Below are 25,389 nucleotides of genomic sequence, written 5' to 3' on the forward strand. Positions count from 1 at the left end.
ATCATTCAGGACCCAGGGGCTTCCCTGGTGGTCCAGTGGTTAGGACTTCACCTTCCAATGCAGGGGGTGCAGGTTCAATCCCTGGTGGGGGAGCTAGGATCCCACATGCCTTGTAGCCAAAAAACCAAAACATAAAACAGAAGCAATATTGTAACAAATTCAATAAAGACTTTAAAAATGGTCCACATTAAAAAAAAAAAAAATCACTGGGGCTTCCCTGGTGGCAGAGTGGTTGAGAATCCGCCTGCTAATTCAGGGGACACGGGTTTGAGCCCTGGTCCGGGAAGATCCCACATGCCACGGAGCAACTAAGCCCGCGAGCCACAACTACTGAGCCCGCATGCTGCAACTATGGAAGCCCGTGCACCTCGAGCCCGTGCTCCGCAATGAGAAGCCACTGCAATGAGAAGCCCGCGCACTGCAACGAAGGGTAGACCCCGCTTGCCTTAACTAGAGAAAGCCCGCACGCAGCAGCGAAAACCCAACAGCCCCCCACAAAATAAATGTTATTAAAAAAAAATCATTAAGGACCCGCCACAGGATTGGGGCTCCCGCCCTGAAGCTGACCAGGCCCCTCCATGTTTCCTGCTGCTGCTGCAGAGACAGAAGAGCTGGATGGAGGAGGGCCTCGGGCTTGGCCTCAGAAAACTCAGGAGCTCACAAACCCTCCCTCAGGGCTCCCCGACTCAGTAAATGGCACCCCGTTTACCCTGCTGTCCAGGCCAAAAGCTTTGGACTTCTCAATGTGTGTCTTTTATATCATTTGGGTTAGGCTTTGAACAATGTGACAGTATTACCTATTCAGAAAATTATAAACTTTAAAAAAAAAATCACGAACAAGGCAAAAATGCACATGCACACGTATGCACAGAATCTTACCATTTGCTGCAGTCCCGATCCAAAGCACCATCTGAAAAGGTCAGACTAGCTGTTCCCACTGACTTCCTGCTCTGCTTAACATCCACACTCCCTACCACTGCCCTCAAGGCCTCGGGCAATCAGGCCCCGCCCCGCTCCCCTGCCCCCCCCCCACCTCCTTCAGGTGCCAGTCTCACTGCCTCTGGTGAGATCCTCCCCAGCCACCCCGTCCAAACTGGCCCTCACGTAGCCCCCTTGGCCCGTGTTAGGCCTCCTCACGGCACGTAGTGGGACCTGGCATGGTTGACCGACCTGGGCTGGCAGGGCCTTCTCTCTGTTCATGGCTGTCTCCAGCTCAAACGCCCTGAATCATTGGGTAGATGAGTGAAGGTGGGCAGGGGGGAGGTCCTGTGATCCACTGCCCCGCCGCCTGCCGGTTCCAGAGCCCATGCTCCCCCGGGACGAAGGTGCACTCGCTTTCTCGAAGCTCAAATGCAGGTCTGACGGCTGCCTTGGAAGGATGGTGCTGTGCGTCCCCCACCCCTGGCTGACCTGGGCGCCTCACACGCTCCCCTGCGAGCTGCAGCCCAGAAACAGCAGTAACAGCTGACGCTTATGGGGCAATTACTGCACGAGCACGAAGGCACCGACTGCTTTGCACAGGTGATCTCATTTAACCCTCAGACAACCTTAAAGGAACCCTAGGAGATGCGTCCTGTTCTCCCGTCTTACACATTGAAAGGTGAGCCAAGTTGCACAAACTCACACTGCTGTCCGGCAGCTCCAGAGCCCTCAACCCTCACACATATCCCCAGGAACAGAGAGAAGGGTGTGGTCCTGGGGCCCCGAGATAGAGGCAAAATGGATGCAAGCCCCCCAAAATGATTTATCTTGAAAAGATATGAAGGACAAGGCTCACAGCAGGACAGAGCAGGAACCCTTCTCTCTCAAGCCTCTTAAAGGTGTTTTATTTGTTTGCTTTTCTTTTTTCTCTTTTTTAAAACAATAATGGCACATTAAAAAAATTAAGAACTACAAAAAAGGACCATGTCTTCGAGTCCATGTTCACATTGTCCTGGGTCGCAGCACCAGGACTGGTGATTCCTGCTGGGATTCGGCCTCTTGGAAAGGTGCTGGGTGGCTTGGCTCCACCCGCATGGGGCCACTCGGGGGACTCAGGCGCTCTTCTTCTGGGCCCCACTAGAGGGCATCCCTGGGCTCTCGCTTCTGAAGCCCCCAGGACCCTGGCCAAACACCACCTCTCTCTCCAAACTAGAGCCAGGAGCTGGAAACGTTAGGGAACTTATTTTGGTCCCCACAGGGGACTCTTTAGGGACACAGCCCTCCCCCGACCGGCAGGAGATGACACCCCAGCTCAGCCTGGTCACCCCCAGGAGGTCCGGGTGTCTCTCCCCTGTCCTGTCTCCAGCCCAGCTGACGCCACAGTGATGCTCTTGTTCTCCATCCGGCCCAGGCCCTCCTGCCATGTCCCATGGCCACCCCAGCAGGCACAGGAGTGACAAATGCTCGGCCCCCTCAGCTGACCCCCACCAAGAGCAAGAGGGCTCCCCAAACCCCAGGGCCCTGGCTCAGAAGGGAGGGCTGGGTGACAAGGGGGGCAGGGAGGGAAAGGAGCTGGCGTGAGGGGCTCAGAGCTGAGGCTGCCAGGGAAGGAGAGAAGCAACAGAGGCCGGCTGAGGGCTCAGGGGAGGTTCCTCAGACTCTGCAGCGAGCAGCAGGGCCTGGGGCCTGGGGCACAGGCCTGGGCAGGCGGGCCTGGGGAGGAAGAGGCAGAAAGAGGCTCCCGTCCTGCCTCTCGTTACCATGGGGGCACAGGCCTGGGTGACAAGACCTTAAGACCCCCACCCCAAAGGGAAACGCCACGCTGCACTCAGCCAGGTCTCAGCCCAGCCCTCGTGGGAGGGAGGGACCCCACCAGCCCCGGCCCTGCCAGCCCCAGCTCCCCACAGCAGCTCCCAAGGGCACCCCTCCACGGGCCGACGGGACTGTAGCTGTGGGCGCCCCGGGGACCCAGCTCCTCCTGCCCCGGCCCCGCCCACGCCCTTGGCACTACTCCTGCTGCTCGTTCATCTCCATGTCAGACACCAGGATGTTCTTCTCAGTGGCCTCGCCGGGGCCGGAGGAGCTGCGGCTGTAGCGGGCGCCCTCGAAAGCCCCACGCTCGACGCTCTGTCGCCGCCGGTAGAAGATCAGGGCCGCCGTCAGCAGGGCCAGGAGCAGGAGCACCGCCATCAGCACCACCACCAGGGCCGCAGGGCTCCCCGGGAGGGCTGCTGCAGCAAGAAGAACCCCCGCTCAGAAGCCCCGCTATGGCACCCACCGCCTGGAACGAGGTGGGTAGGGGGGAGGAGGAGAGGGCTAGTCTCAGCCCTGCCTGTGACTCACCTGATGGGGAGAAGCTGCTCTCCTCAGCTGCGACAGAGGAGGGACCAGTTAATGACAGTAGCAGTGATAATATAATAATAATAAGCAAACATGTAAGAACATTTTCTGCAGGCCCAGACACTTCATTTGCTCATTTAATCCTCTTATAGGTACTCTTATTACCCCATTTTACATATGTGTAAACTGAAGCCACAGAGTTTGAATGACTTACCCAAGGTCACAGAGTTGGCAAATGGTTTGGCCTGGGCTTGAACCCCATCCCTACCTTTAACCACTACAAAATGACGGGTTTGCTGTCTAGTTTGGAAATGTGCAGTGAGGCCCAGTCCTACAGACTAATTAATCCCAGGGGAAGGTCCTGGCGGGCCCCAGGCCTGTCTGTCTATTCTCTCCCACCCACTGCATTGTCTGCAAAACGAGAAGCAGTCGGGGCCCCAGCCAGCACCAGATGCCTGGGGGTGGCAGGAAGCCACGGGTGTGCCTGCCAGGCGCTCACCTCGAGGGAGCTTGCAGACGACACCCATGGTGATGTTGGTGCAGGCGCCTGGGCGCCACAGCCCGCTACTGCTCTGGATCCAGTAGCAGCTGTTGTGGCTCAGCATGCTGGGACCCAGGCCCGGGGGCCCCCAGTTGGAGTAGTTCACAGCTGTGTTGTCCTGCCAGACCAGGGTACCTCCTGTGGGAAGAAGGCACTGAGGGAGCATTGCGGGGGCGGGTGACAAACTGGAGCAGGTGGGAGAGAGCAGGCCTGTTCTAGAACCAACTCCCACCCTCCTCTGGCCCTCACCTCCACCAGGCCCCGGTGGAGGGCATCGCCCCTGCAGCCTGAGGCCTCCCCATCCTGATCCTACACACAGGGACCCACCTTTGGGGTTGAAGTTCATGCCCAGCCAGGCACCCCGACTCTGGCCCTCAGAGCTCTGCAGATGCTCCCAGACAAACACGTTCTCCATCTCATCCAGGATGGACAGGACCACTCCACCCTCTGGACACAAAGGAGGCTCACGTCAGGGCAGACGGGTCTCCCCGGGGTAGCAGAGCCCCCCAGAGAGGCCCCCACCCTCTTCCCTGGCAGCCAGAGGCGAGGATGGCGTGGAGCCGTGCGTGGATGGAAGGGGGTTACAGTCACACACGTTATGTCACGGGTGGTCTGTGCGTGTTGCAACGTGAGGGGCACTTATGTGTGAGTGCTGCCGACAGGTAGACCGCAGCACGGGGACTGCATTCACAGGGGCTTTGAGTGTCCACGAGAGGGGTCGCCACCTGGAATGCCCACATATGGCCCGCCCGGCCCACCTCTCTGGCAGCGCTGCAGCGCCTCCTTGTGGCCCAGCAGCAGCTCCATGTGGAAGGAGTAGCAGTGCTCCCGGAAGGGAATCCACGCCGAGTCCGCCAGCCCCTGGGGACAGCTGCCATGGTAGCTTATTCTTCGGGGAGGAGAGGGCCCTATGGGGGTGCAGGATTGAGAAAGTGGACCAGGGTCGGCCTACCCCCGGCCCACCCCTCGGCCCCAGCGGGTGGGCACTCACCTCTGTTAACTCCACACACAGCCCCCTGCAACTTGGTGTCACAGCTGGTGGTGCGCCAGGCCCCATCCATGTCCACGTAGGCGCAGCCCCCCGGGTACTGGGGCTCCCAGTCCTGCCAGCTCACATAGCTCAGCGGCTCCTCCGAGACCCAGGAGTACCGCCGGGAGCCCTGGGCACAGACAGCCATCAGGGTGGGAGGAAGGGGACCAGCCGGGGTGGGGGGAGCAGGTAAGGCACGGGGTTAGGGGGACGCAGGGAGGGAAATCAGGGGAGTGGGCCCAGCCCGGTGCCCACCTCCTCACTGGCCAGCCCGATCCAGAGTGGTGTGCGCAGCCCTCGGGCAGCCTGCGTGAGGAAGGCCTGGGTGTAGGGGTCGGGCACATGCGCCAGGCTGGCGTTGCGGCTCTCACACAGCAGGAGGGCGTCGTGCCAGCGCAGCGGCTTCTGCAGCAGCCGGAAGGTGCCGTTGAGGTAGGAGAGCTCAGTGCCCGGGGCAGGGAGCGATGCTGCTGGGCATGGGCTCAGGGAGGGGTCTACAGGGAAGGGGGCAGGGCTCAGGCCGGGCTCTGCCCCCATCACCCCATCCCCAGGCATGAGGCCGGGAGGGGGGAGCGCCGAGCATCAGGCAGAGACCAACTCTCCTCTGGGCACAGTGCTTGGCTCAGTGTCGGTCACTGCTGCTATTAACAACAATACGTTCTTACTAATAAAGGGATGAGCAACCTAGAGCTCGACCACGAATCCAGGGCAGAGGGACCCCTGCACGGAGCTGCAGGGGCCTCAGACACAGAACCTCAGGGCCACTGTCACCAGGCATGCCCAGTGTCTAGCTCTCCCTGGGCAGCCCTCCAAACCCCAAACCTTCCTCCTGAGACCCCTTGGTGCTCACTGCCTTTCCCTCTGATTGGCACCTGGCCTTTCTGCCCATCTGCTTCCCAAGCAGACTAGACTCTGGGGGTGGCCCCAGGGGCCCTCTGAGGTCAGGGACCATGTCTCATTCCTCCTGGCATGGCCCACGGAACCTAGTCCCGGGCTGGGGTTTCCAGGTTCCCCGGTGACACGTACCCGTGCCCTTCTGGCAGATGAAGCCGTGTGCCTCCTCCGCGCAGGTCCGATCGTCCCAGCGGCCAGTGAAGTGAGCTGAGGGGCTGTGCAGGACCACCGCACAGCTGGTCTGGGGGGAAGGAGCTGCTCAGGGGAGCCCCGGCAGCTGCCCGCTTGTGCCACTGCCCCCAGAAGGCTATACTATGAGCAAAGAAGCTGGAAGGGGGTCCCCAGGCAAGCACTGCAGGGCAGGGTGGGGGTGGAGGGCAAAAGAGAGAGTGGGGAGGGGCTTCCTCACCGGTATGTTGCCGCTGGGGGCAGGGCTAGGGCCAGAGGGCTCCCCAGGGGCCCAGTTGGTGTACCGCAGAGGCTCCTGCTCTACCCACTGGAAGTCCCTCTGTGAGGCATGGAGGCCAATCCAAAGGTCAAAGGTCACATTGGGCAGGCTGGCTGTGATGAACGCTACAGTCCCCCAGAAGAGAGAGTGATGAGCGACAGGGCAGCCCCCTCCTCACTCTGCTCTAGCCCTCTGGGGGCACGGTGTCAGAGGATCATGGGGCCTCCCCATGGGCTGGCCCTACCTTGCTCTAAGGACGTTGCAATGGTGACCAGCTGGGCCTCTTGCTGTTCACAGGAGAACTGTGCCTCTGACCACTTCACCCGGTCCTGGGGGTCCTGGCCCTGGATTCGGTAACACTGTGGGGCGGAGGGGGAGGCATGGCATCCTGCTCCACCTCCCTGTCCCACACACCCAGAAACTCCGCTGCGGAGCCGCCGCAGGCCCTGGGGAGGCTTGGGGGCTGTGAGAGAAAAACATGAGAACCAGGACATCTGGGTCTCCTTGACCAAGGCTCCGGCACCCTCTCAACCAGGCACAGCGGATTCACATACACTTGCCCACACTCTGGGGAATTTTTAAGTGGGAAGATTTCTCCGGGCCACCAAATGCTCTACTACTTATGTCGGCACCGCCTGGGCCATGCCTGGGGACAAGGTCTGGCTGGCTCTCAGCTTCGCATACTCCCAAGGCTTTTGACAGCGTTACTGTATCATTACAATGACGCTAACAAATTAAGAAAGGGACCGATTACATATATAAAATATATTTTGTTTTAAATTAGGTGGAAGAAGTCATAATAAGCTTTTGGAAAAATTTAACGACACGGGGAAATCCTGAAAATATAATACTGAGAAAGAAAAACCGGCTACAAAATTGTGTTATTTAGTATAATCTCAATTACATGGAAAAAGTCAGGAAGTGAGTAACAAATATTGATAGTGGTCACCTCTGGAGAGTATGGATGAGTTTTAGTTTCATTTTTTCTGTTTTTTTCCCCAAGATGTTAATAATACATGTCTTACTCTTTTTTTTTTTAACGCAGAAAAGGTGTAATATTCGCTTGGATATTCTGAAGACAGTGAGCGCTCCAGGACACTATGAGCAGGCTGCAAGCCAATGTATGACAAAGATTTATGGATTATGTTATCTAGTGTTAACTAATTTAATCCTCACAATAGGGGTTAAGTGGTCTTACAATGTCCTGCAAAGAAGGCATGGATCGAAGCTTATACTAATGATGCCAGCGCAAACCACAAGGAAATAGCGCCCTTCTCTTTCTGGGGTAAGCGCTTTCAGCCACTAGGTAAAAACAATGAAGGTCTAATCAGGTCTGATGAATGAGCCCCAGGGTCAGGAAGTAACCACTTTTGGAAAGAAACTCACACTCTAGAGGGAACATTTTGAAAACCTATTTAGATGCATATCCATTCTAATTCATTTTATTGTCTCAAACTTTCCTAGCTGCACATTCAAAACACTTGGGAAGAGAATTTTCTAAATGTTGTTTTTAAAAAATCTGCCAAGGATTTTTTTTAAACTCTCTTGATCAGCTCTTCTGATTAGTTTATAAGGCAGATTCGTTTAAATGCAGAAACTGACCGATTTTTAAACAAAAACCTTTGTTTAATTGGTAGAAGGACTGGAAAATAGGGAGAAGGACTTAGAAAGCCCAGCCAATGATGGATGACCTTTTTTCATCTTCATCTATTTGTCTTCGTGAGGTAATCTTTCCGTCTACAACAACCCTTCAATCCGTGTTTTAAAATAATTTGAGGGCTTCCCTGGTGGCGCAGTGGTTGAGAGTCCGCCTGCCGATGCAGGGGACGCGGGTTCGTGCCCCGGTCTGGGAAGATCCCACATGCTGCGGAGCAGCTGGGCCCGTGAGCCATGGCCGCTGAGCCTGCGCATCCGGAGCCTGTGCTCCGCAACGGGAGAGGCCACAACAGTGAGAGGCCCGCGTACCGCAAAAAAAAAAAATAATAATAATAATTTGAACTTCAGGGAATTTCCTGGCGGTCCAGTGGTTAAGATTCTGTGCTTCCAATGCAGGGGACGTGGGTTCGATCCCTTGTCAGGAAACTAAGATCCCACATGCCACATGGCCGGAAAAAAAAAAAAAAAATTGAACTTCAAACAAGACCCATGAAGTCTGAATCACAAAGCATCAAACCAAGATTTTTTCAAATAATGAAGTATATGCAATCACTTTGCTCTTATCAAAATTATTGAAATAGTAATAATTATTATAATTGATAAATTTTGAGTGAGCACAAAAGTTTTTTCATACCACTAAAAGGAAAATTTTGAAAACTTAAAAATACTATTTAAAAATCTCGGGCTTCCCTGGTGGCGCAGTGGTTGAGAGTCCGTCTGCCGATGCAGGGGACATGGGTTCGTGCCCCAGTCCGGGAAGATCCCATGTGCCGCGGAGCAGCTGGGCCCGTGAGCCATGGCTGCTGAGCCTGCACGTCCGGAGCCTGTGCTCCGCAACGGGAGGGGCCACAACAGTGAGAGGCCCGCGTACCGCAAAAAAAAAAATCTCTAGCTCATGCTTTATGTTGTTTTGTTCTTGTGTATATTTAACTATATATGACGTCAGTCACCTTAGTATGTAAGTAAATATATATTTACGTACACACACATATGTAATGCATACATACGTACTTTGTATGTTCAACATTTTAATAGGAATTCATTATCAAGGTGTTTGGGGACTTCCCTGGTGGTCCAGTGGTTAAGACTCTGCGCTCCCAATGTCAGGGGCACGGGTTTGATCCCTGGTCGGGGAACTAAGATCTCGCAGGCCGCACTGTGCCTCCAAAAAAATAAAAAAAAAAAAACAAGCAGATGTTTGGCGACCGGGATCTAGGAAACTCACCAAACTATATGGGCAACCTCATTACCTGGTGAATGAGAAGGTGTTACTACGCTGAGTTAGTTTCCAAGGAGTCTGGCCCTGGCACTGGGGCCATGCAGAAGAGAGGGTGGTGGGTACAGGCAAGAGGCCATGACTTTGATGTTGCCAAAGGGCGAGGACTCCTGAGGCTCAGCCTTCGCCTTGGGTGCCCCCTCTCCACCTCCTACCTTGTTGAGGAACTGGCTCCAGCCAGGGGGGCAGCCACCTGTGGGTGGTGGGTCTGGGGGCTGCTGCTCTCTGGTGCTGTTGCTGCGCTTGCAGATGTAGGGCAAGGCTGTCATGCACCTCTGGTCCCCCCACTCCTCTGCAGAAAGAGAAGAGCAGTCACCCCAAGGGCAGGGCATGGCTGCCAGTACCCTGGCCTCATGCCCTGAGAGGAGGTGGGGCTGGGGCTCAGGTCTCTGTGTCCAGCTCTGAACTCAAGTCCTCTGTGGCTGCTGGATCACAGGGACAGGCCCTCCCCTCTCTGGGTCTAGCCCTTCTTGGGTTGTGGGAACAGAGAGAACGAGAAGAGACCTAGGGCCCCTGTGCAGGCTCACCTCACTGCCCCCAACACCCACCCTCCCCTCAGCTTCTGCACCCTCTCTGCCCCACCTTGTGCTCACCTCGGCTGGCCATCATGTACACGCACTTCTTGTCCTTGCCGATGGGCCGAGGCTTGCCGGGTGCCCAGGAGATGAAGTTTATAACGGAACCATCTGTCCATCTGCAATGGCACCGAGCGGGGATGACTCCAGCACTGGGCACCGTGCTCCCCTGTATGCAGCAACGAGGGGGCAGGGACCAGAGCCCAACACCAGGGGCTCAGTGGCCGTAGGCTGAGGAGTGGGGCTACTGAGCTCAGTGCAGCTAGAACCCAAGGACCTGGCGCCTTCAGGTAAGGGCCGGCCTTCCTGGGCATCCATTTCTCTAACTAGAAAAGAAGTCTAAGGATCCCAGAGCAGGGGTCCAAGGGCAGCGCTATGCTCAGACACCCACGTGCTCAGGGCCTTCACACATGCCTCACACATGGTAGGTGGGCCGTGAATACAAAGAGGCCCCTCTGGACCATCCTATGTTCTTGCCCATGTCCTGAGGGGACCTTATTCATGAGTGACCCCAGCATAATAGTGAGTTGCCATTATTTAGTGCCCGATACGGTGCTGGATGCCATGCTAAGGATTCACATACCTCATTTCTAATTCTCACAATGATCCTACCAGGCAGGCCTCATTTCATTTTCAGATGAGAAAACCGAGGCCCAGAAGGGTTAACTCACTTGCTCAAGGCCACATAGCCAGTGGAGGGCAGGGCTGGATTCAAATCCAAATCTGTCTCTGTATGCTGTGCTGCCTGCCTACCTCCAGCCTGGGTTGAGGGTAGCCATCCACGCATGCGCCCCGCTGCCCATCCACACCCGCTGCCCTGCCAGGGCTCCCACCTGAAGCGCCCGTCGCTCTCTGAAGTATGCAGGCCGATCCACCAGTGCTGCTCTTGGCCCCGAGAAAACTAGGGGAAGCCGGGCAGGCAGGTGAGGGTTGGCAGGCCCTTTCCCTGGCTCCCGGGCCTGCCCTCCCTGCTCGCTAGCCTGCCCACCTTCTGCAGGTTGTGCCCCAGGAAGTCCAGCTCCGCCTGGCTGTGCACGGAGACCAGCTCAGCCAGGAACCACGTGCATATGCGCTGCGCCTGCGCCCACGTGGAATGGTGCTCGAAGAACTTATACTCCGCCTCCTGGAAACGCAGCCATTCCCGTCGGCCTGCGGGGGCGGAGGGGGCGTGGGGATGGAGGCCAGGCTGGGGCTGCCTGCCCGCCCAGCCCAAGGAGGACAAGGCGGGTCCAGGGCAGCCAAGGCAGGCGGGCCTGCGAGCCCATCCGACCTGGGCCAGTAGGATACCCCCATCACCTTTCCCTCGGCTCAAGCCCCTAAGCCCCTTCGTTCGGCCCTGGCCAGGCCCTGCCCAGGAGGTGACGCCCCTTCCCCCCTCCGGGCCGCCGTGGGGAGCGGGGTGCCTCACCTTGCGGGCTGCTGCCGTCAGGCTCCCGCACGTCCGCACCTATGGGGACGACAGGGACAGAGACGCTGCAGGGAAAGGGGACCCTCCCCTGGACCCCCGCCCCCTCCGCCCTTTGTCCCATGCCCGGTCCGCCAGCGCCGCCCCACCCAACCTCGAGGGATCTTGCAGATCCAGTCCAACTGCGTCTCGCACTGCATGGCTACCCACTGCAGGGAGGCCAGGTCGAGCACTGCACAGCCCCGGATGTCGTCATCGTCGTGCCGGCTCCGGTCGAAATTGTGGTAAGAGAACTGATGAGGTCGGAAGGGGAGAGGGGTTTCAGGCATCAGGCGCAGGCTGCACCCACCCCCAGAACAGACCAACCAGAGACCTGGCTTAAGCTAGAAACCCCCAACCTGGGCTAGACGGTCCCCACCCCCTTTCCCTTACCTGCCAGCTCCGGCCAGAGACGCTGCCTCTACTAAACCTCGCGCACCTCCAAAAGACCACGCCCACATCCAAACCTCGCCCGCCCAGGCTCCGCCCACCTGCCCCGCCTCCTCCAGACCCCCTCACCCCTAGTCCATCGCTCCAGCGCCAGCTCTGCCCCGCTCCGGGGTCTCGACGGTTCAGGCCGATCCAGAACCAGTGCTGCTCGTGGATCTCAGGCTCTGACTCACTTTAGCACAACCCGGGGGTGAAGACAGAAGACATGGGGATGAGAGTTATAGGGGCCCCTTGTGGTTGTGACCTGGGCAGTCCCAAGGACCTGGGGCCTCTCGATCTGGGCTTCACACTCACCGGGCAAAACACCGTTGGGGCCACTCATAAAAAGCTCTCCCCAAAGAGAACTGGGCTAGCTGGGCCAGGCGCCGCGCTCACTGCGGGCAGGTGGCCTGGCTCCCTTCCTTGCTTCCCTTTGGGTGGGGTTTGCCCTGCCAGCAAGACTGCAGGCTTTCACTTTAGGCAGCCGATGGGGATGGTGCATAGACCTGGGGCCGTGGAATCAGATACACCTGGATTCCGGTCCTGGGTCACCCAGGGACCAGCTCTGTGACCTTGGGTAAATAACCCAACCTCTATAACAGCCCGCAAGGGATAATGTCTACTTAGGATTGAGAAGAGTCTTGAATGTGGATTAAATGTTTAGTGCAGTACCTGGTACATGGTGAGAAGCAACTGACACGAGCTATTATAATTACTAGTCAAATAATGTAATTGTGCTGTTTGCTGGGAGGAGATATCCCTGGAATTAAGATGTCAGGAAGCCTGGATCCATTTGGATTTTTCCCAAGGCTAAGGGACTGTAGGGCTGTATGTCATAGGAACCCACAGGACAGAGACGGGGATCTGAAGGGACCCCGCAGGCAGATGCTCACTTTTGTAGTAGCCTTTCTATTCCTGTCTCTCAGAAAAAGCTGTTTATTGAGAAAGTGTGGGCTATTATGGGATGGTGTAGGGTTGCAGGAGGGTGCGCTCACTTGGATCAGCTTGGAGATTTTGCCATGAAGAAGGAGGGATGGTGAGAGCGGTTACTTGTGTAAAAGTCTGTGAGTCTCAGGGGGTGTTGCTGGCTCTGGTCAGCAACCCAGGGTCTACGACTCCAGGGAGACCAGGGTTACTTGAGGCGGGGTCAGGATGGGCCTGGCATTAGTAGCAGATGCACAGGTCATTCCAAGCCCTGGAACTGACCGCCCTGGGGTCGCCTTCACCCTGCCCAGCAAAAGCAAGAGCCCAACTCATGTGCACATGGGCCACCACCCCAGGCTCAGTACCCGAAGATCTTGTTGAGCATATTGGCCACGAAGTGCTCCTCCTCATAGCTGGCCAGGCTCAACAGCTGGGCCCCCAGCTCCTGGCAGGCCCTCTGGGCCTGGACCCAGCTCTTCTTGTCCTGCAGCCGCTCTGCGCTGAACACCTGCAGGGGCAGAGTCCAAGCTGTTCCCCAGCCCAGCTCCCCACGGGACACCTGCCCTCCCAGGACATGAGTGGGGAAGGGGGCTGGGGCCTCACTGGACCATCCTGCTCATCAGAGAGGGAGCCCCAGGGGAGGGAAACTGGCACAGCCATCTCCCAGAGATGGTCCCCCTAACCAGCGGGGCAATCAGGGCTCTTATCCCAGCAGAGCCACAGTTTGCTGTGGGCAAGTCCCTTCCCCTCCCTGGACTTCAGCTTCTTCCTGTAATTAAAAGACCCTGGACTACCTCAGTGGCTCCCAAACCCTGCAGGGTTTAGAAACACAGATTACCAAGCCCCACTACAACCCACTGAATCCCAATCTCCATAGTGACAGCCTGGAAGATTTGTTTAAATCGGGCTCCCCAGGCAATTCTAAAGAGCAGCCAGCCTGGCCCCAACATTTGGGAACCTCCGCAACCAATGGTCTCTGTGGGTTTTTCAATTCCTCAAATATTTATTGAGCACCTACTAGGCACCAGGCCTCAGATGCCACTGACAAAAGGGCTTCAACAGAAAGTACCTCTGTCTGTTGTCTGTAAGTTTCTCTGGGGCCCGCCTGCCTGGATCATGGCTGGATCCCACTGGGGCCACCCACCCTGCCAGGAATGCTGCCTCTTTGCTCTTGCTCCTCTCCCCCGACCCCAGGCCAACAGGCTGCCTACCTTAGGCCGCCTACCTTATAGCAGTGCCGGAGTTTGGGGTCTGAGCCCCAGCCCTGGGGGCAGGCGCCGGTGAGGCTGGGTGTGGGGTCTGGCCCAGGCAGCTCAGGCGTCACTGGCGTGCCCAGGCTCTGCCGGCAGATGTAGCGAGCCCGGAACGATGTGCAATTCTTCACCTCCCACAGCCCCATGGCGCTGCCCGTGGCCAGGGCCACGCAGCCCCCACGGCTGTACCCTGGAGGAGGGAGAAGGGAGATATACATGCTGAAGAGGACTCACCAGTTCTCCCTCACATCCCCGAGGGGCACCACCACGGCCCTCGCACCGGGAATCAGCTTAGCCATCTCTGCGGGGACATGCTCTGTGGAGTCGGGGCCCAGTGGGGAGGAAGGAAATGGGGGCAGAGGCCTAGCTCTATGTTTGCTCCTGTGAGACCTTAGGCAACTTGCTTAACCTCTCTGAGCCTGTTTCATCATCTGCCTCATCAGGTTCTTGAAAAGGTTAAAAAAGACGATGAATTAAAAATGGTAATAGTAGTAGCGAACACTTGTATGCTCACTACTCTAAGGGCTTTACATGTATTAACCCATTCAAGCCTCATGTCAACCCTGTAAGGAAAGTACTATTATACCCATTGGACAGATGAGGAAACTGAGGCTCAAAGATGCACAGCTAATAAACTGCACAGTCAAGATCTGAGCCGGGCAGTTTGGCTCCAGAGCCTGTCCTCCTATAACCACATCACCACACTGTACAAATGATCTGTTTCCTATGAAGCCCTGGGTCTCGGTCGTGGCAGGGCTGGTCCACCGCAGCCTCCTGGCTTCACCAAGGAAAGTCCAAGAAGTGGGCTGAGCGGGCGCTGTGGAGGAGGAGCTCACCGGGCTGGTCCCGGTTCCAGTGGGTGTACATGACCTCATCCCCGCTGAGCCAGCGAAAGGAGCCGGTGAAGTTGAGGTCCTGCAGGGCCGTCCAGAAGTACTCGCCATCCCAGTTGTAGATGAGGCTGCTGACAAAGGCCTGCTCGAACCTGTGGGAGAGAGGCTGGTCGAGGCAGGGAGCTCGGCCCTCACCACTCCCTGGGCTACAGGCCAGACGTCCTGCTCCAGGAGCCTGGGTGCTGCACCCAATCAGAAACTTGCTCAGGGGGCTCCCCGGGTGGCGCAATGGTTAATAATCTGCCTGCCAACATAGGGGACAAGGGTTCGAGCCCTGGTCAGGGAAGATCCCACATGCCGCAGAGCAACTAAGCCCATGAGCCACAACTACTGAGCCTGCGCTCTACAGGCCGTGAGCCACAACTAGGGAAGCCCGCGTGCCACAACTACTGAAGCCTGCGCGCCTAGAGCCCGTGCTCCGCAACAAGAGAAGCCACTACAATGAGAAGCCCGCCCACCGCAACAAAGAGTAGCCCCTGCTCGCTGCAACTAGAGAAAACCCGCGCACAGCAATGAAGACCCAATGCAGCCAAAAATAAATAAAATAAATTAAATTAATTAAAAAAAATTAAGAAATGCTTTAAAAAAGAAACTTGCTCAGGGAAGTGGGGACCCCTGGGGACCCTGCAGCTGACACACAGCAACTCAGCTCCCCTGCTACTGTCTTCACCTCCATGCCTTGCTGAGGAGAAAGAAAATCAGACACGGCCAAGGTCTCTTTGGGGGATCCAGCCCACACCTATGCCTGTTCCTGCCCCTGCCCAGGACCTGTTCCATGCTGGGGTCGCTTAATAAACAGGAGTCATTCTGGTGACAATATTAGAAAAAGGCCCTGGAGGCTGTTGAAGCTCAAAGGACTCGAGTCCCTCTGCACTTGATGGCAGGATGCTGCCCCGTTTGGAGGAGGGACCACATTAGGCCAGGACATAGGGGAGGGCTGGTCCCTCTCCTGTACCTGTTGGTGATGGTGACCAGCTGAGAGCCGTGGTCGGTGCACAGGCGCCGGGCCTCACTGTAGGTCACCTGGTCCTCTCCCAGCCAGTAGCAGGATGGGCTGTGCCACGTCCAACCCTGGCTCAAGAGAGTGGGCAGAAAAGGGGTGTCTGGGGGGAGGACTCTCCTCTCTCACCCATAAATCCTGGGGTGCAGGTGCCATCAGTGGCACCACTGAATTTTCTGCAGGCTTGGGCACAGAACAGAGGGGACTGGTTTGACACCAGAGCCGGCTCTTCCTGTGCTGTGTTCTGCACCTTGTCACGCCACACTCTCCTCCCCTACTGTTACCCACAACTGCCAGGCCCAGGGTTTAAGCACGGCCCACGGGTGGCTGATTGGGAGATAGCCAGTCACCCGGCCTGTGGCCTGGCCAAGAAAGATGAGTGGCCCACCGGATTCCTCTCTTGGGTGTTTGAACCAAGAGACGCAGTGGGAAAACTGCCAGTTGGCTGGGAAACCAGAGCCAAAAAGCTGGGAGAGCTGCCAGGATGTGGAGGGGGCTGGGTAATCCTCAGGGGCCTGGAAAAGCTGGAGTACACAGAGGATGCGCCTGGCCCGCGAGCAGGGGGGGACAGACCCTCGGCGAGGGGCAGCAAAGCTGCGGAAGAGAGATCACCCCCCCTACACGGCTGGCTCGCTACCCCTGCCCCCATGAGGCCGGGGAGGCTTCACCCCACCGACCCCTTGTCCCCTGGGCCACCCTGAGGGCCTCTCTGCTCTTGCCTTGCAGGTAAGGACCTGAGGCTCAGAATTACGTGGCTTGATTTTGTACAGACAGTGCAGGCGGAGCCCAGACCGGAACCCACACCACAGAGGTTGTGTCTGTCCCTGCCACAGCCCTGCTCCTCCTAAGATGACACCAGGTGCTTGCCAGGGCCTCTGCCTCCAGGAAGCCTTCCAGTGGGATCCCTGGGGGTGGGGGCTGGAGCTTGGGAGAGAGAGCAAGGCAGCCCCCAGGGCAGGAACCAGCGCAGAGGAGAAAGTGGCGTGTGTGTATGTGTGTGTGTGTGTATGCATGTGCATGTGTGTATGTGTACATGTGTATGTATACATGTGTACGTGTATTATGTGTGTTTATGTGTATGTGTACATGTGCATGTATTTGTGTGTGTGTATTATGTGTTTATGTGTGTTTATGTGTATGTGTATATTGCGTGTGTCTACGTGCGTATGTGTGTATGTGAGTGTGGCCTCTGCAGATGGAGCCACCAGGGGCCAAAACACCAAGTGGCCTTGATGAGCAGCCTCCCCATGTGTGTCCACACTGCTCACACCCCTGCTCCTCTGGGGCGGCGAGGGGTGGGGCGGGCAGGCGGATGGACGAGGGAAACAGATCCATCGCCCACCCTCACCCCCTTTCATACCTTCAACCTCCCCCCTGCCCCCGGCTGATTCATTCCCCCCATTCAGTCCTAATCCCTTCCCTCCCTGGGGCTAGAGCCCAGGGACGGAGACACAGGATGGCCCCATTCCTCCTGAGGAGACAGACAAGCACACGCTGTGCCAGCAAGTGAGGTGGGAAAATGGGGCTGGGGTGCACAGAGGGCCAGGGTCTCCCCAGCAGCCTCCACTCAGGGGATGACTGAACCAGACTGGGGGGCCCGCCCACCGCCACCTCCGGGTTCTCCGTGGCTTTCCATGGAGGGGGGCTCAGGGCTAGGGGTGGCGGGGGAGCTCTGCTTCTTCCCAACAGCTTCTCCCCCCCACCCCACCTCATCCAACATCACTCCTCCTGGGACGGAGAAGTTTGGAGAGCGGAGGAGGGGGCATGCCGAGGAAGGGACGATGCCATGGGAGGCTGCGGGCTTTCACCCGCCCTCCTGCCCCTGGGAGCCCCTCTGGTTGGCCTCACCCGGGGCAGCTCCAGAAGCACCCTCACCTTCCGGCAGCCATGGTCCTCCTCAGCGGCCCCCTGGCTCAGCTGGCCTGCTTTCTTGCAGATGGATGGCAGGGACTGGTTACAGGGACTGTCATTCCAGCGACCTTCCTAGGGACACAGGGTAAGGGGGAGTCTCAATCTATCTCCCCCAAATCTCCCAAACGCCTTCAGTGAACCTGGTTTCCAGACCTGGCCGTGCCTCTGACTTGCTGTGTGATTCTGAGCAAGAAGCTTGACCTCTCTGTGCTCTAGGCTGGAAAATGGGGGGGAGCAGGATTAGTGCTACAAGCCTCACAGGGCTGATGAGAGCACACAGAGTTGATGTGCAAGTGCCTCGAAACTTCGACAAGCACCGTCTAAGTGGAAAAAGGTGCTCTTTTAAATTACTTACAGCTCATTTCATAAACATCAAGGACAAGCTGGCTAAGACTGTTAGCAGGACAAATGAGATTCCCAGTTCGGCAAGGCGTCCAGCCAGTACCTGCAGATCCAAGGTGAGCAGGGGCCGTGTGCCCAGACCCTCACCTCAGCTGATGCAGCTGAAGAGGAACTTAGTCCTCGGCCCCTCCTAACTGCCTTAGCCCTCCTGTGTCCAGGGCATCCAGCCAGCAGTTTTTGTCTGCCTTGAGCTGCATCTGGAGGGCAGAGGTGTTCATATGTCCCAGCCCCCAGGAGAATGCCTGGCACATAGCAGATGCTCAATAAATAATTGTTCATAAAGTTTTAAATAGCATCCTCTAAGTCAGATGTCTCCACAGTCGCTGGCACTGTTGGCTGTATCTCACGGCAGAATGTCCTGTCTCTGGAGTTAAGTAGTCTGTCCCTACAGCTTTGTCCATTCTTTAAGGGCCAGACTTATCTCTGCTTGAAGCCCTGGATCCATTCCTTCATCCACCCACACTGTCTGAGCCAAAGCCATGGCAAATAGTCACAGCTCCATCACTTCTTGAGGGGACAGGACCCTGGGCTGGGTAGGGCTGGCACCGAGCAGTCCTGCCTGCGGAGCATGTCCACATAATATGAGTTCTGACGCCACCTGCAGGCGGGGAAGTGCAGCTGGCAAGAGACCAAGATCGCACCAGGCACCATCCTAAGGCTTCACAAGAATTAACTCCTTTAATCCTCCCAGTGGCCCTCTGAGGTTGGCACCGTTAGAGTTCCACTGACAGATGAGGAAACTGAGGATAGGTTTGGGGGCCCCGTGATAGGGAGAGGGGGTTCTCACCGGCCCCCAGATGGTGACACAGTCCTCCAGGCTGTCCCGGAAGTTGTTGGGCTCAAAAGGGTGCCAGTGGGTGAAGCTCACGAGGCTCCCGTCGGACCACTCAAAATTCATCTGCAGTTTCATATCGTTGAGACCGATCCACAGCTCCTCCACCTCTGGGGTGCGGCCGGGGAGAGGGGAGAGGGGACATCGGGAGGTCAGCCTCAGTCACTGGCAGGGGAGGGAGGGACAGTCCCTGAGCCTCCGGGCGGATGGGATGGGGGTGGGGGAAGCAGCCGCTCACCCTGCTTGATCTGCTTGGTGATGAACTCCAGCTCAGCCATGCTGTGGATGCTGAGCAGGTCACCCCCGCCCCGCAGACACATCTTCTTGGACTCCTGCCAGCTGCGTTTCTCAGCCTGCAGGCGGTAGCAGTGGCCCTGGAAGGGCTGCCAGCTGGGCTCGCACTCCACCTTCACATTGGCCCACACGTCTGCGGACACCAGAGAGGCCGCTGCTCAGGGACCGAGCTGCCCAGCCCGGGAACCGACCCACTGGGTGTCAACACAGGCAGGGGCCTGGAAGTCACCTCCTCCCCAAACCTGTCACAGATCCGCTCTTCCCACGAGGACAGGTCTGAATACTGAATGATACTGAAAAGACAAAACCCTCAGGGTGGCTGGAGCCCCAGGAGGTGATGGCAGATTCCACCCAAGACAGGACGGCCCCCCCAAGCTGGGGCTCTCACAGAGAGATGGACGGGGATTCAGGACAGACCAGCTCCAGGAGCCTCAGTTTCCTCCTCTGTAAATGGGGTTTCCTGCTGTAAGATTACAACTTAGCTCATGTCCACCTCACTTAATAAATGACACAGCCGTGGGCTTCCCTGGTGGCGCAGTGGTTGAGAGTCCGCCTGCCGATGCAGGGGTCACGGGTTCGTGCCCCGGTCCGGGAAGATCCCACATGCCGCAGAGCGTCTAGGCCCGTGAGCCATGGCCACTGAGCCTGCGCGTCTGGAGCCTGTGCTCCGCAACGGGAGAGGCCCCAACAGTGAGAGGCCCACGTACCGCAAAAAAAAAAAAAAAAAGAAAAAAATGACACAGCCGTCATTGTCTCAAAGAATGTCTATGGAGTGTGGCTCCATCAGTCCGGGATGAAGGCGGTGGGGAAATGGGGCCTCCGAGATCAGCAGCTTGTGAAGTCACCGCTGCCTGGCAGGCATCCCCTGGCTGGGATTTTTACTCTTGCTCCTTCCCCCCCGCCACCCCACCCCCCAGCTCCTCTCCCTGAAGCCTAGGGCTGAGAAACCAACCGGTCTTAGGCCCTTCCTCACTCCCATTTCCATGCATTTCAAGATCACCCTCTAGGGATCAGGGTCCGCAGGCACCTGATGCAAACAAGCTCTCACTTGGGTCTTGGCAAGAGAAAACAAGACTTTACCAAACCACCCACAACATCAGGCTTGGACAGGATTCCGCTGGCTGGGCAAGAAAGCATGTACCCACTTGAAGCATCGCCCCACTGGGATCCACTCCATCCTGGGAGATGCTCCAGGGTCCAACCATACTGTCTCTTAGAGACCTGGCAGAGTGGGGAAGGGCTGAGAGTCTGAGCAGGCTCCCTCCTTGGCTCAAGACCTATCGATCATCTCTTGTCAGCCGCTGAGCTAAGACCCAAGGCTGCCTACTTGGACAGAAGAGTTCAGTGGGTGTGCAGACCCAAGGGCTGTAGGAAGGAGGGAGCTTAGGAAATGAGGGCGCTTTGGGGGCGTGATGGCACCTGCCTCTAAAATGACACGCTTTGAGGGATGAGTCCCGGAAGGCAGAACCACCCGAGAAATTGCTTAGTACATATACCTCGTGCAGAGAGATGTGGGCCAGGATGAAAGAGGAAATCCACGGCTAGACACATACCTGCAGGTCCGTGAGGCCCCAGAGGAGAACTCCCCACAGCAGCCACACTGGGCAGAGGACTCGGTGAGGGGCCCGTCCCGATGGGGGCCACAGAGAGGCCTGCCCACACTGGCCCTGTGGCCCTCCTTTCAGAAAGGGAAGCCCTGGAACTGGTGCCTGCCCCAGGCTCCCCATAAGCTGGAGGTGAGGTGCCCTAGATGTGGGTGCCAATGTTTTAAACCTTTGCTCCTGACCCCCAAGGGGGTCAGGAGACACGGTGGTGGCCAGTGGCCCTGAATCAACCTTTGGCAACACTTCAATGGTCAGAAGCAAAAGTTTTGCTCTGTAAGCTCTCACTTTCTGTTCTGTGGATTTTTTTCTGGTTTTGCTGTATTTTCCTTGTGCAAATCCCGTCTTCACCCCATGGCTACTGGACTCCTGCAGTAGCCCCTCCAACCTAAGGAGATGCTCCTTTAAGCCAGGCCAGGTCTCCGGCCTTAGGGCAACCCTGCAATGGGTTTGAGTTTATCCTCAATTTGCACCTCTGAGACTAAGCTGCCGACCCAAGGCCACACCCCAAAGCGGTGCCGGCCTCTAGAGCTGTCTTGGTGAATCACAAATGTGAGCAAGACACTCCCTGCCTTAAAAGTCTGCAAAGGCTCCCACAGCCTACCCGGCCCCACCCAAATTTCACCCAGAAGCCAAGATCCTTCAGCAACTGGCTGCAACCTGCCTTTCTGAACTGTTCTTGTTCCCATGCCCTGTAATCCAGTACTTTTCAAACTGTACCTGCACATGAATCGCCTAAGGATCTTGGGAAATGCAGGTTCTAATTCAATTAATTGGGGGGGGGGGCACCTGAGATTCTACATTTATAACAATCATTTATAACATCACCTGGGAAGGTGACGCTGTGCTGCTGGAGGGCGGCCCATACTTTAAGTAGTTAGCGCCTATACTCTAACCCTTAGTTAGGGAGCAATACTCCCCGTCCTTAAAGCTGCTGTGAACTTCCGGGCCTCCGTGCCTTTGCACCTGCAGTCCCCTCTGCCAGGAATGCCCTTCCCTCACACGTCTTTATGCCTTTTTAAACTTACACTCGACCTGAAGGGCCCAAATCCAATGTCACTTCCAGGAAACCCTCCTTAAGTCTCTGGAGCTTAATCAATTTCTTCTCTAGGCCCCTCTGATATTTATTATACATGTGTTTTATAATAGCACATAACTCAGGATATTCCAATTGAATGTTGAGATGTCTGGCACCTCCGGCAGACTGTGACCCCCGCGAGGACACGGTGAGTCAGGAGGCATTGAACACTGTGCTCAACGAACGTTCCCGGAACGAATTAATGGCACCTTTCAGTTTGTTCAGACTTCAGCTGAACCATTAAAGAATAGAGGAGATCAGAGCCCCCTGTGCTGGGAGGCTGGGCCGCCGGCGGCGGCGGCCCTGAGAGCCCCACCCACGCCCCGCGGCTGCCCGGCTCACCGGGAGGCGGGGGCTCGGCGGCCGTGGCATTGGGCTTCTTCTTGCAGACGTAGGGCAGCGCGATGCTGCAGTCCCGGTTCTGCCAGCCGCCCGACGACTCCGTGCGGATCACTCCGCAGTTCTCCTCGCTCGGGTTGTCCGGCTGATCTGTGGGGAGGGCAGGGCGCCAGCGCCCCAGGCGAGACAAACTCACCCCCTGGCCGGGGAGCCCCACCCCGAACCTCGTGCTCCCTCGGGAGACCTGAGCCCGCTCGGATGCCCAGCGCCCCGCCCTCCTGCTGCCTCCCCTGGGCCCACGTGGTCCTGGAGCCTCTGCGCAGCAACCCGTTCCAGCCCCGCCCGCCGGGCCGCCCGCCCCGCCCTGGCCAGGCTGCTGGTGCGCTCAGTGCCCCGGTGCCCGCGGCTGAAGGGGTGCGTGGAGAATAAGATCGAGTCCCCCTCCCAGGCCCTGTGCCCCGAGGAAAGGGCATCGGTTCCTAATTCAGACAACACACGCCATGGACCAGTGGCGCCCAGTCCACAAGGGAGTGGAAATCTGCCCCCACCCTCACTGCTCTCCTGGAGTAGGGTACCAGCGAAGGAGTAAACAGGAGACCAAGCGCCTGTGCGGTGGTCTCCTGGCCGCCCTGCGCCCCGAACCCCGCGCCTCACCACTCTCCCAGTTGAGGTACTTGAGAGGCGAGTTGTCCGACCACTGCCAGCCTCCGCTGGTGTCCAGGTCGTTAAGGCCAATCCACAGTGTGGAGCTATAGCCAGTGAGCAGCCCTGACAGCAAGATGGCGACAGTGAGGAGGAGGCCGCCCCATCCCTGGCCCTCCACCCCCTGCCCCACCACCAGCATCCTCACCCCCACCAGCAGAAAGGGCTCAGGGCCCTCCAAAGGTGGGGCAGGTCTCAGGCGCCTGCGCCCCCCCCCGCCCCAGCCTCACCGTTGATGTAGGTCTGCTCATGGATCTCCGTGATGCTCAGCAGATCCGCCCCCTGTTGCTCACAGCTGGCCCAGGCCTCCCTCCAGGACAGCGTGGACTGGAAGTTAAACTGATAGCAGCTGTCCGTCAGCTGGTCCTTGTCCCAGAAGGTCTCACAGTCGTTACCTGCCACCACGACAGCCGAATGTGGGTCCCTCCCCAGCCCTCTCCTGCAGGGCCCACGGGGGTCCCTCCAGGAGTGCAGAGACCCCACGCAGGCTGCCCCGTGCTCCGAGGAGAGGCCACTTCCCACTCTACCCCGCAAGTTCCGCCACCCGCACGCGCCCCCCAGGGCCCGCCTCCCGCCAGCCCCGCCCGCTCCGCTCTCACTCTTGATAGGGCAGAAGCCCCAGCGCTCGTCCTTGCCGTAGTCCTGGGTGGTGGCGCACCACAGGTGCCCGTCCTCGCGGCCTGTGCTGGTGCAGCCGTGGAACCACTGGTTGTCATACTTGAAGGGGATGGTGCACGGCTTCCCGTGGGAGTTGCCCTGGATGGTGTAGACCTCTGCAGGAGAGGGGAGCCAAGACCTTGGCATCTGGACCTCAGAGACTGCCTATCCCTCAGACAAAACCCGCTATAACCCTGGGAGCCGGGGTGGGCAGGGGTCAGCAGAGAGGCGGAGGGGCAGTGGCACCAGACTGTGGCTTTAACGCTCCCTCTGCCGTCAGGTCAGCCCAGGAGCCTGGGAGAGGTCCTACCGCTCATCCCATAGGGCTGGGAAGGGGGCTCCGCAGTGCCCCTCACGCCAAATTCTATCTTGGAACTCCCAGAAAAGGACCCTTAGGATGAAACTGCCCACCAGGAAAGGCCCCCCTCACTGGGTGACTCTGGTTCCTGTTCACCCTTGCAAAATGGGGATCAAGACACCTGCGGAGGATTACCCTGGGGTCTCCCCTGAAGAGTGGGCCTGGGGGAAGGGATTTCTCATTTGATTTTACGTTATACCCTGTTGTACTGTCTGAGGTCTTTACAAGAGTGTATTAACTTTGTAATTTTTTAAAAAGCAAATTATATGCTTTGAAGTTCATTTTCTCAATTATTCCAAAATGCTTCCCATTGCAATGAAAGAGGTGACTGCCAGAGGTCTGCGGAGGCCAAGGTTTTGTCACCCCAGCCTCTGCCCTTGTGGCTCTAGACCCCGGGCATGAGGAGCCCCAGCCCTGCCCTGCCAGCAGCCTCTCACCATAGTAGGGCCGAGCACACAGATCCTCATCGCTGCCGTAGATGCGCCACTGGCCACTGCGGGTCTGATCGCCGCGCTCAGGGGTGCCAGCCTTGGATGTGTTGCTGGAACGGCCCCCCAGGAGCAGGGACAGCTGGTCACCCAGTGTGCGACAGTGCCAGCGAAGATTCAGTGCCTCCCGGTCACACTCGTACATGCCCAGGGAGGCAGTGGTGTTGGTGCCCGGCCAGCCTGTGCCCAGGCACTGCATGGTGCCCAGGTTGAAGAGCCGGTTTCGGGAGACCCACTTCCAGCGCTGGGCAGGAAGGCTGGCATTGCAGGCTGGGGAGACTCGGACTTGCCCACCTTGGGTCTCCAGGCAGCCCTGCAGTCCATGGCTGAAGATGAGGAAGACGTTGGGTTCTGGAAGGGAAGGCAGGACACGAGGCCATCACAGGGGTCTCCTGGCCGCCCTTGACGGCCAGGCCGCCGGCAGACACTGACCATGATCCTGGTGCTGGGTTGTGAGCCTTCTCTCATATGATAAATCACTCAGTCTTCACTACTGGCCCTTTGGGTGTTGGCAAGAGGCACCGCTGTCCCCGTGCCCAGTCAAGGCAGAGCCTGCGCGACCAGCCTCTGTTCTAGCCTCATGCCACCTGAAGGCAGGACTCAGCCTTCCGTCCCACCCCGCTAAAGCAAACCCAACTCTATATGGCAAGTTGAGAACTGTTGACTTTTCTGAAGATCTTATGAGGACGGTGAAAGTGTTCACATCGCACACCACGCTGCAACCTTTATCCCAACCTCCATTACACAGCGTTGTTTTCCCGCCAGAGTTCTCCAGCCTGGAATCGTTTTGTCTCACTCTTTCCTCCTGCTCCTCAGATGCCGTGGCTCCATCTTTTCCTCTCAATTAGAATCTTCCCAAACCACTCGCCACACCCACCCCCAGCAAAACCCAACCATTCACGTCCCATAACCATCTCACTCCTTAGATTTTAGACAGAGCTTAGCTCTCTGGCTTCCCCAATCCTGCATCTTCTCACCCATCACCTCACTGAGCAGACACTCTATGAAAGACATTGAAATCCAACCTGCCCCCTGCACACCTACTTTACAGATGAAGAAATCTAGATTTAAATGTATAGGAGGTAGATCAATGGTTGCCTGGG

At 57.5% G+C, this 25,389-nt stretch overlaps 1 protein-coding gene across 2 annotated transcripts in view; it reads right to left on the reverse strand.

Annotated features, from left to right (window-relative positions):
- Positions 1 to 1,798: 1,798 nt before the first annotated feature.
- Positions 1,799 to 25,389, reverse strand: part of MRC2 (mannose receptor C-type 2) — a 53,502-nt gene continuing 29,911 nt past the window's right edge. The window contains exons 2-30 of one of the 2 annotated variants that reach the window (XM_081218554.1): positions 24,236 to 24,637; positions 23,383 to 23,556; positions 23,014 to 23,178; positions 22,736 to 22,849; positions 22,085 to 22,231; positions 19,008 to 19,196; positions 18,725 to 18,879; positions 17,500 to 17,607; positions 15,580 to 15,695; positions 14,568 to 14,716; positions 13,704 to 13,921; positions 12,844 to 12,986; positions 11,645 to 11,747; positions 11,241 to 11,379; positions 11,090 to 11,128; positions 10,670 to 10,830; positions 10,515 to 10,582; positions 9,700 to 9,800; positions 9,262 to 9,398; positions 6,419 to 6,533; positions 6,136 to 6,299; positions 5,859 to 5,967; positions 5,088 to 5,326; positions 4,794 to 4,962; positions 4,561 to 4,710; positions 4,130 to 4,249; positions 3,761 to 3,940; positions 3,265 to 3,291; positions 1,799 to 3,149 (exon numbers count right to left, since the gene is read on the reverse strand). In XM_081218554.1, the coding sequence (XP_081074680.1) occupies positions 2,929 to 3,149; positions 3,265 to 3,291; positions 3,761 to 3,940; positions 4,130 to 4,249; positions 4,561 to 4,710; positions 4,794 to 4,962; positions 5,088 to 5,326; positions 5,859 to 5,967; positions 6,136 to 6,299; positions 6,419 to 6,533; positions 9,262 to 9,398; positions 9,700 to 9,800; positions 10,515 to 10,582; positions 10,670 to 10,830; positions 11,090 to 11,128; positions 11,241 to 11,379; positions 11,645 to 11,747; positions 12,844 to 12,986; positions 13,704 to 13,921; positions 14,568 to 14,716; positions 15,580 to 15,695; positions 17,500 to 17,607; positions 18,725 to 18,879; positions 19,008 to 19,196; positions 22,085 to 22,231; positions 22,736 to 22,849; positions 23,014 to 23,178; positions 23,383 to 23,556; positions 24,236 to 24,637 (4,322 nt within the window). In that variant the 3' untranslated portion in view covers positions 1,799 to 2,928. Of the gene's footprint in view, positions 3,153 to 3,264; positions 3,292 to 3,760; positions 3,941 to 4,129; positions 4,250 to 4,560; positions 4,711 to 4,793; positions 4,963 to 5,087; positions 5,327 to 5,858; positions 5,968 to 6,135; positions 6,300 to 6,418; positions 6,534 to 9,261; positions 9,399 to 9,699; positions 9,801 to 10,514; positions 10,583 to 10,669; positions 10,831 to 11,089; positions 11,129 to 11,240; positions 11,380 to 11,644; positions 11,748 to 12,843; positions 12,987 to 13,703; positions 13,922 to 14,567; positions 14,717 to 15,579; positions 15,696 to 17,499; positions 17,608 to 18,724; positions 18,880 to 19,007; positions 19,197 to 22,084; positions 22,232 to 22,735; positions 22,850 to 23,013; positions 23,179 to 23,382; positions 23,557 to 24,235; positions 24,638 to 25,389 lie in introns of both variants that reach the window. The other variant, XM_081218553.1, reaches the window with a different exon arrangement.

This window comes from Mesoplodon bidens (assembly GCF_964165515.1).
Source record: "Mesoplodon bidens genome assembly, chromosome: 19".
Classification (NCBI taxonomy): domain Eukaryota; kingdom Metazoa; phylum Chordata; class Mammalia; order Artiodactyla; family Ziphiidae; genus Mesoplodon; species Mesoplodon bidens.